The sequence below is a fragment of the Prunus persica genome, chromosome G4 (assembly GCF_000346465.2).
Source record: "Prunus persica cultivar Lovell chromosome G4, Prunus_persica_NCBIv2, whole genome shotgun sequence".
Taxonomy (NCBI): domain Eukaryota; kingdom Viridiplantae; phylum Streptophyta; class Magnoliopsida; order Rosales; family Rosaceae; genus Prunus; species Prunus persica.
In genome coordinates this window covers 23,012,667-23,022,213 of record NC_034012.1, presented here as the reverse complement: position 1 = coordinate 23,022,213, position 9,547 = coordinate 23,012,667, and the positions used below count along the sequence as shown (strand labels likewise).

Below are 9,547 nucleotides of genomic sequence, written 5' to 3'. Positions count from 1 at the left end.
CGCTTTGTTTATCGGTTAATTCAAACAATTCACATGATCAGTATCTACTTTTGGTATTGTTATTTTTTTATATAATACAAGCGATATTCTAAATTACAAGGGGATGAAAACTTTTCACACATTCTCAATGTTTCATGGGGTTTTGGACCTTGTTGACACTTTTGTTATTATCTTAGGAAGACAATAATGGCATTGCTACGAGTCATTTTCATGTGTAACATTGCAAGATGCCTGAAGGAGTGCTTGGATCTTTCTTTTGCCAAGGCTTCTAAAAAGAAAGTGTTCTTGGTTTCTTGTTCTAGATGTTGACCACATACTTTGCTTTGGTAAACCTTGTATGATAGACACCTACATTATTAAGGACTATTTACATATTTTATGTATTATCTGTTATTATATTCCTATGCATATGAAGTTTTTGAACATTTTATCACTTTTAAGCTATAAAATTAAGGCTTGGAAACAGATGTGGGAGGGGAATATACGAGGCGGACGCTTTAGGATTGCACTTGGCAATGTTGGGTTTCATAATTCGCAAGTTACACTCGTAAACTATAAACACACACTCCATTGTAAACTATAAATTTTATTATTATTATTGACGGAAATTTTCAGTTGTAATTTGCCAAAATTATAATTTTTAATAAATAGTGTATATTGGGTCTTTTTTTATTATTATTTATTTATAAATAAATAGTATAGCCGCGCGGCGATACTGTTGAAATATAATATATTAAAATTGTATAGCCGAGCGGTTATACTCAGTTTTTTAAAATTGTTTTTGAAATTAATAGTATAGCCGCCCGGCTATACTGTTTAAATACAATATATTAAACGAGTACAGCCGCTCGGCTATAGGCTGTGTTTTTTTTAAAAAAAATTTTGTTCAAATTAAGAGTATAATGAAAAAAGGGCATTGACTTGCAGACGAATTGTCTCATATTCGAACCCCTATTGTACTGTAGTAGTGTGTCTATATGAGAAATCCCCTTATCTCCTTGTAGTGTTGTATTATCATTTGTATTTAAAAAAAAAAAAAAAAACTTTTAAAAATTTTAATGAATTATTATTGTATACGTGGAATTTGCAAGTAACGAACAACTATATAATTTTGTTTGTCTTTCAAATTGGTACTAATAGAAGGGCTGGGCTCAACTTCATATTTAGGCCCATACTCAATTACGGAAAGGTTTGTTTCCTTTTTTAATTGGGTAAAGAGTTTGGTTAGTTTCCTGATACAAGTAGGGGATGTTGCTTGTGACTTGCGAGACAAGGAAAGGTATGCTCTGTAATCACTATATATACACGAACTTCCTAGCCTATAACTCATACTTTTCTAATTCAGAGATCAAAATTATCAATATGGAATTGAACAGAGGAAATCACGATGAGGGTGAGCAAAGAAATTACCGGAGGAGGCCACAACGAAGAAGTGTGGAAACAATCGAGTGGACGCTTTGGCACCACAAGCAGTTCGTGGACACCATGATCCGATTAGAATTGGATGATCTCAGAATCCGTACAGCCAGGTGGACGATCCTGATTGTGGAGCTCATGAACAACGAGGCCTTGAGGCTTTTTCCGCGGTCAACTCTCTTGACCCACATCTCCAACTTTCAGCGTTTCCAGAAAATCCTTGCTCGCGGTTTTCAGAAAACTAGCGCTCACAGTGCTTTGATGAGAGACTTTGAACGACTTAACATTAATAAGAAGAAGGAGGAGGAGAAGGAGGACGACATGTCGTTTTCATGGAAACTGGAGCATCATAAGAAGTTTGTGGAGGCAGTGATCCAGTTGGAGTTGGGCCAGGTAAAGGTAACCCCAAAGGGCATTCTGAAGCTGATGGACGAGAAGCACCGCCGGGGCCTCACCGTTCGAGCAGTGAAGAAGCATCTCTGGGGATTAAAGGTTTTACAGAAAAAGACTCAAATATCACATGTTCAAACTCAATTATCACATTCTCAAACTCAATACTACGCCAAATTGGAGGAGGCCAGAGGAATGAAAGAAATCACCCATACGTTATCTAATGTGAATATCTCTCTTGTCACGCGACCGAATGCGAATATCTCTCAGGTGAAGTGAAGTGACTAGTGTGATTGTGTGACTAAACTGGTTAATGAGATGTATGTTTTATTAATTCAATAGAAATACTATTCAGTTATGTTGAAACTCTTTGTTGTGGGTAATCATTCAGTTTTTGAAACTTACCATTCAAGAACTCATCTTTTGAATGTATGGATTTTGGTTAGCCAAGCACTATAGTCTAATGTGTACCCAAAATTGTGATCAATTTATTGCAACTTTCTTTTCCAAACACTTCAGACTCATAAGCCAACCCAAGAGGGGTTGGGCTCAACCCCATATTTAGGGCAGGTCGGCCCAATTGGCCCATTGATGCCTCGGTTATTGGCCCATACTCAATTATGGTTGGAAAGGTTTGGTTAGTTTCCTAATATGAATGGTTAACAAATTGTTCGGGCAGTGTCGTACCATCTCTCCGGGTTAAGGGATTTACAGAAAAGGACTCAAACATTTCAAGAAAAAACCCACTCGTTATCTTATGAGAGATATAATCTTCTTTGTGTCTCTCATACATCTAATTTAGTATAGTTTGGTTTGTTCAACGTCTTGAAGATCTTTCAAATCTGGTTTCCCATCCAAATTTTGCATCATTCCTTTTATTTATTTATTTATTTTTAATGTTGTTTTTAGTTAGTATTTTCTTTGATCAGAAAGAGGAAGAAAGATACTGAAGAAAAAATAAAAGAAACACTAAGGCAAAAAGTTCGAATTTTGCATCTGATTATTGTTAATCAAAATTATAAAATAAAATTTTGATTTATTAAAAAAAAATTTAACTCAAGTATGTTGTTTGGTGCAAAAATGAATAGGATTGGACTCAAAGCCTAGTCAGTCCAAGCCAGCCCAATTCAATGTTTAAAAGTCCATCCTAAGAGCAACTCCACCCATTTACCCTTAACCATGGCAAGGGGAGAGCTAGGGCAGCCACTATTCACGTGAATAGTGGTTGCCCTTGCAAATAGTATTTTGTGTTTCCACCTGTTGCCATGGCTAAGGGCAATTACTATTCATTTTTTTGTTTTTTTTCACAAATTTTTTTACCTAAACAATTAATTTGGATAATATTTTTGGATTAGATTTTTGGGTTCCTACATGTCAATCTTTATTATAAAATTCATATCTCATAATCGGAAAAAAAAATCGGATAAGATTTTGAAAAAATAAAACTTGAAAGTGAAAATAATATTAAATAGAAAGTGAATAATAGTTGAAAGAGACGAAAATGTATGAGGATTTGGTGTTAAAAGTAAAGAGTATTGGTTGGTATTTGTAGAAAAAAAATTCATTAATTTTTGGGTATTTTTTTTTAAAAATTTCTAATTTTTTTCATTATTTTATTGCACAAAAATTCGCTGCCGTTAGATTGGAGGAAAAAATCAGATCTGAGAGCCCAGACAACGCCACGTGGATGCTGGCTATGGGAGGCACTGTAGCGCTGACGTCAGTGCGCTGACATCATCCAAAACTCGGGCTCCAAGTCGGGCCAGCCTCCCCTGAGGGCCAACCCAGTCTGCTGGGGTCCACCTGTTGCCCGGGTAAGCCTATGTTGCTAGAATCACTTTTTTGGCCCAAACCCCCCCCAGCCCGCGCCCCCGCCTTACCGCTGGAATTGCTCTAACCAGTCGAAGCCAGCCCACCAAACAAAGCCTACAAATTTTGGTTTGCAAGTTACACAGTTACACTTAAATAGATGATGCAGCAAACTAAAACAAAATAAATAAATATACGCAAACACACACTCACGTTGCGCCATCCTACGAAAAAGATAGCCTGCAGTTTAACAGGACATCAAGGGCTGACTAATTTACTCATACATGATGAACAGAAATCATGCTAGTCTAAGTTTGGAGCTATTTCAAGGATGGTGGGTGTTTTCGATTTTTTTTTTAGTTTGGGTTTTCAAAAATGAGCCTACCAAACAAGTTTTTTGAACTTTGGACTTCAAAATTGGATTCGATTCCTATATCAAACATGAAATCCTAAGTTTCCTACTTTATTTGGATTAGGATTTTTGTTTTAGCTAGGGCTTTTATCCTATTGTCTCTAGGTTTTAGTTGATTATAAATACCCATTTTTAGAGAGAGATTAGAGATTAGAGTCAAGCGTGAAAAGAAGAAGAAGAAGATCGCGGGGAGTGCAATATTCTGAAAGAGATCTTTAAAAAGAGACAAATTTTAAATATATTTGAAAGAAAAATTAATTGGTGTATTTTTTCTATTGCATTTCATTGAACTATTGAACAACCATTGCTGATACTCTTAACAACATAATGCATTAATTACTGTATTTTTTTCATTTTTTATTGACATATGGGTTCCATAGTTAGCCAATTGTAATTACAATATAGGGTTCATCACATAACACCCTCTATTGCAATTGTATATACTGCAATGAACTAAATCACACCATTGCAAGTGAAATTTTACTGTTTTAGTTCAACTTCATGCAATAAAATTACATTGATCCTCTCAGATGCTCTTAGGCCTCTATATATATGCTCTTACCTTGTCACTTTGGTGGCTCCTTATCTGAATCCCTGGACTGACTCCTCACTATGTGATTTGGCATAGGGAAAGCCCCTAGCATTGCAAAACTGCGTACCATAGTAACCATGCATCCTCAACAACACTTAACACTTACTGAAAGAAGAAGCTTGAAAGGTAGGGGTTTTAATGTGATTTTAGAGAAAGGTTGAGTGTTCTCTAGCATGGGTTTTTTAATAGGGTATTCATGGGAGTATGAAGGATTTAGGGTAGATCTTGCTTGACATGATTTCCAAAGTGCCAAATTAGAGTTTCTGCCACAAACAAGTCATTCACTAGAGCATTCTGGTCATCTAGCTAGTAATCCAACTTGGCACCACAACCCAGGTGATTTTGCCTAGCATCTGTCGCTTGTAATTCAATATCACCGCCGATACAGCCAAAAAAAAAAAGTCTGAACAATTTTTCATTTTTTCCTTTTTATCAGCAGTCTGAACAGTCTCTTCAATTGAAATACTTAAAATAGTAGCAAAATATAATTAAAAAGATGAGATGAAAAAAGAAGAAAACTTTGGAAAGTTAAGGATGCCGTGACCTATCTCCTAATATCAGATACCCTTCATGTACAACATATGGAAAGAAACGATTATTATGCTGACCAGAGCAGAACGGATATTCTCAGTGTCCTGCCACTTTTTTCACTAATCCATTCGCCTCAAGAACAGAGAGACTAGTGAATTCAAGGGCAAACCAGCTTAAGACGCTCAGCTACGATACAACGATTAGATCAAGGAGGAGGTCAAACCTCTGGCGAATAGCCTCTCTTCCAGGACCTTGTTTAAGTGACTCAACCAACAACTCTGGCTGAACAAAGACAAAGGAATGTACAAAGGAACCCTACTAATATACCACCATGTGTATTTTCAAGAGTTTCAAACTGAAAAGGTGGCTAGTTAAAGCTTGACGAGCGGCTCCATCTCCCTTGCAAGTAATCTTCTAATGAGATGCTTTGCTCACCACTGCTAGTAGAAAGGGAATCATCTTCCAAGTCTAGCAGCGCAAGGTTAAGATGGGATTGAATGTCAGAAGGAAGTGCTTCTCCGTCCAATGCTTCAAGTTCTTCTGATGCACTTACCTGTTGCCTTGCACACCTTGTAACTTCCTCATCTCCTTGGAGAAGCTTCAAAACCTGGGATTGAAAAAAGAAATCATCACCAAATAAATAAATTTGAAGTTATATAAAAACCAAATAGTTAAGTAAAATTCAAAGCTGAAAGTGAAAGCAAAAATTAAACTTACAAGGTTGATCGGAGGCCGAAGCTTAGGTGTGTGTCTAATGCAAAGGTTAGCAGCCAAAACCATTCTCTCAATTTGATCCTGGTCGTAGTCACTACCCAGGCTCGGATCTAACAGTTGGGCCACGTTCCCACTCTTCAATATTGGCTTTGCCTGGAATCAACCCCCATTCATTGACATAAATCAATCAAGTACACTTTCACAGAATCACTATAGCAACTTCTTTGTAATAGCACATTTATTGGACACGAAAAAATAGAAAATGTGCTTCCTTTCTCAGAAGTAAGTTGCATTCCATTTAATCTTACATATTCACGACAATCACAATATTCAGAAAGAGTAGACACGAAAATAATTCCATGCCCCATGTTTGAACTTACCCACATCACCAGACTTTCCTGGCCCTTTGTATCTTTACTGTAGATTGGTTTTCTCCCTGAAAGAAGCTCAAGGACTACAACCCCAAATGCATAGACATCAATTTTATCACTCACTTTGCCATGCATGAAGTATTCTGGAGCCAAGTAACTGGCACAGTAAAGAGTGTTAGAAAGAATATGTGAAGGGGAATATATAGACTAAAAGAAGACACTACACACCCAAATGTTCCTGCAACGTCTGTGCTACTAATATCGGATGACGTCGATGCCCAACTAGCAAGTCCAAAATCTGAGAGCTGCAGAACCATGATAAGGGGATGAACAGATGAAGCTTCAAATAATTAACAAAGAATATTGAAGTTATAGCACAGAACCTGTGGCTCAAAATCATCTGAAAGAAGGATGTTGGAAGACTTCACATCCCTGTGGATTACAGGTTCTTCACAGCCATAGTGTAGATAATCGAGGGCCTCTGCTACACCTACGGCTACATTATATCTCTGCTTCCAACCAAATGCATTCCCATCCTTCTTATTACCTTGATCAGAAATTATCCTTTATGAGTTAAGAAAACTGAAAATAGGGAGAGAAAAAAGAGAGTGAAGTTTTCGAGTCCAAAGAAATAGATACCATAGAGGTTCTCTTCTAGGCTTCCTCTTGATATAAAATTATAGACCAAAAGTAAGTTGTTTTCGTCGAAGCAGAATCCAAATAAGGAGATTATGTTCTTGTGGTTTAAAGTTGTGAGTATCTCAATTTCATGAACAAACTCGTTCAAGATATCTCCAGATGGCTTCAAGAGTTTCACTGCCAACTCTTTGCCATCTGAAAGGCACCCTCTATAAACACTACTACTGCCACCTTTACCAACCATGTTCTCTGAAAAATGCAATTTAAGAATTGTTAGTATAACATCCAACTTTGAGTCAACTCAAAACCAGGATTGTAAAATTAGGGAAAAGAAACAAACCAGGCCTGAAGTTGGAGGTCGCCAACAAAAGTTCCTTATAGCAAAACAGTCTACAACTGGATGAATATTTCTTACATAAATCCAAAAATTCTTCAGGAAGGGGCTCCATGCCATGGTGAGGAGATAGAGGAGGGCAGACTGCGTTAGGCCCAAACGGCACAATTGCTCCACTTATTCCATTCAGCATGGAAGAACAATCTTGATCCTGTCCAGGATTCACCAGTTTGTGATCAGGATAGACAACAGCTGAAGTATTCCAGCTCAATGGTCTCAAGGCCCATCCAAAAACAGATGTCTTTTTCTCAGTTTTCTCCATGCATTGTCGCTTTGGTAGAAATGTGTGACGAAGAAGTGACCAACCAGGTTTGAAACACTGCGAATCTTGAATCTTGATAGAGTTTGATGAAATGTCGAGTCTTTGGATTGGTACTAAGGCCAGTGAATTTTCTTCACCATCTTCCCCTTCCGACTCATCAATTAATTGAGTCCCAGAGGTTCCCCGAAAAACTGAATCCGCTGCACAATTCTCACAATTTCTCTTTAGCGTTTTCTTGCCACACTTGGAACAAGGTTTTCTTATTAGATGTCGACATTGATTAAGTTTAGCATCATTAGGTACTTTTGCATTCTTGATCAGTGACAAACTAGTATTTACATAACTCTGGTTCTGATCATTATCTGTTCATCAACAAGGCAAAAAAGTGAAAGAGTTAAGCATAGTAATAACACCAAAAACAAATTTATAACAAAAACACACTCTAGGAATCATCCTCGGAACTAACATCAACAAAACCCAGAAGAAGAATTATCCAAACCTTGAATTTTATCTGCATTGCTATCAGGTCCGTTCCTCTTGAATACGACTTTGCCATTATCAACGGCAAAAACCGAGAAACTTCTGGACAACTTTCTCGCACAGTACTTGGCAACAGAGGCAGATGACCCGATTCTATGGTGAGTTTTGGAAGTTCCAACAATTGTAGCAGCCGCATTGTATGATTTTGCTTCTTGTACTAGAAGCTTCCGGACAGAATTGCCTCTACAGACCTTAAGCTTCAGATCAACCTGTTTACAATTCAAATATTCTCAACCTCCAAAGGAATTAAAATTAAAAAAAAATTCTTTCGGGTGGTTTTTTCTCAGGAGAAGTTAACATAAAATAAAAAGTAAAAATGAGGAACTCAACCTGCTTTAAGTTGCAGAAACCTTCATAAGCAGAGAGCACAGAATCGAATGTCTTTACCAGCGAGAGCAAAGACGAAGTCCCCTCTACAAAACCCAGAAACCAAATTCATTCAACAGAACACAGAAACCCACAAAAAAAAAATAAAAAAATCACAAACAAACCACAATGAGAAAGAGAGAGAGAGAGAGAGAGCAGACCAGAGGGGGTGTGGAGGTGGTCCTCAAGGACATGAATGGCGATGACATTGTCACCAGGCTCCGCCACTTTAACGAGTGCCCACGTCAGCAGCTCCTTGCTGTGCGAATCTAACTTCACCCCGACCACCACCGTCTTCCCACCACCACCACCGCCTTCTCCGGTCAACAACTTCATCTCACCAGCGGCTTCCTTCAGTCCTACGTTGTTTCTTTCCCAGAGAAATCAGTCACTCCAACGGCACTGGCGTGTGTTTGTCTGTCTGTTCCGTTGAGAATTGGAAACGGGAAATTGGAAATTGGGAAATTGGGAAATCAAATCCTGGTTGGTTGGTTGGTGAAGATGGAAATGGTCTCGGAGGAAAATCTTATGCTGTTTCTTCGGCTCCTCTACCTTGTTCACTTGCTAATCTCTCTCTCTCTCTCTCTCTCTCTCTCTTTTGTGCCTGCTCCAGATAGATGAGTGTCCGGCCATTTTGTTCCAAATTATAATAATAATTAATACTAATAATAATGCACCCTTCTTTACTAACATTCTTATTTTCATAAGCACACGAGATGCAACAAATTAGAACAAGAGATCTTTTTCTTTTTTGCTATGTTTTATTCTGTTTTGGTAAACACACAAAAAGCAAAAAGAAATACAAACCCATGTGCTGGATGGAAATCATGGAAAGGTAAACAATCATTTTTAATTATTATAGATTTTTGCTCCACCCATCCAAAGTACAAACCCATGTGATAATTAATATAAAAGGGAAACGAATCTTCTACTTCTAGCTGCACCCTCCTTCTGTCTTTTTACATTTTAACCCCTATATCTTATGGTCTTTTATATAAAGCTCAGAAAATTTTCCTTTTACAGGAAAAAGAGGATTTTTTTTTTGTTTTTTTGTTTTTTTTTCAGAAAGGAATAAATAAAGATAATCTTAAATATTTTCATGAGAAACATT

At 37.4% G+C, this 9,547-nt stretch overlaps 2 protein-coding genes across 2 annotated transcripts; one reads left to right on the top strand and one right to left on the bottom strand.

The window, feature by feature from the left end:
- LOC109948916 lies at positions 1,124–2,238 on the top strand. The gene is made up of 2 exons (XM_020562806.1): positions 1,124–1,279; positions 1,377–2,238. Exon 2 carries the CDS (start codon positions 1,486–1,488, stop codon positions 2,083–2,085), a length of 600 nt encoding a protein of 199 aa, XP_020418395.1. The 5' UTR covers positions 1,124–1,279; positions 1,377–1,485; the 3' UTR covers positions 2,086–2,238.
- On the bottom strand, positions 5,038–9,166 carry LOC18781021 (probable receptor-like serine/threonine-protein kinase At5g57670). The gene is made up of 10 exons (XM_020562853.1): positions 8,598–9,166; positions 8,401–8,483; positions 8,030–8,279; positions 7,215–7,892; positions 6,875–7,123; positions 6,619–6,782; positions 6,464–6,540; positions 6,245–6,392; positions 5,868–6,017; positions 5,038–5,757 (listed from the first exon to the last, which is right to left on the bottom strand). The coding sequence occupies exons 1-10, from the start codon at positions 8,770–8,772 to the stop codon at positions 5,518–5,520; spliced, it is 2,214 nt and encodes a 737-aa protein (XP_020418442.1). The 5' UTR covers positions 8,773–9,166; the 3' UTR covers positions 5,038–5,517.

What these genes read in the sequence shown, in the direction of transcription:
- LOC109948916 (XM_020562806.1), top strand. Translation starts at nt 1,486, where the DNA reads ATGATCCGATTAGAATTGGATGATCTCAGAATCCGTACAGCCAGGTGG.
- LOC18781021 (XM_020562853.1), bottom strand. Translation starts at nt 8,772, where the DNA reads ATGAAGTTGTTGACCGGAGAAGGCGGTGGTGGTGGTGGGAAGACGGTG. An exon ending in CAGATGATTTTGAGCCACAG is followed by an intron (nt 6,541 to 6,618) that starts GTTCTGTGCTAT and finishes ATGGTTCTGCAG; the next exon opens with CTCTCAGATTTTGGACTTGC. An exon ending in GACGTTGCAGGAACATTTGG is followed by an intron (nt 6,393 to 6,463) that starts GTGTGTAGTGTC and finishes TTACTGTGCCAG; the next exon opens with TTACTTGGCTCCAGAATACT.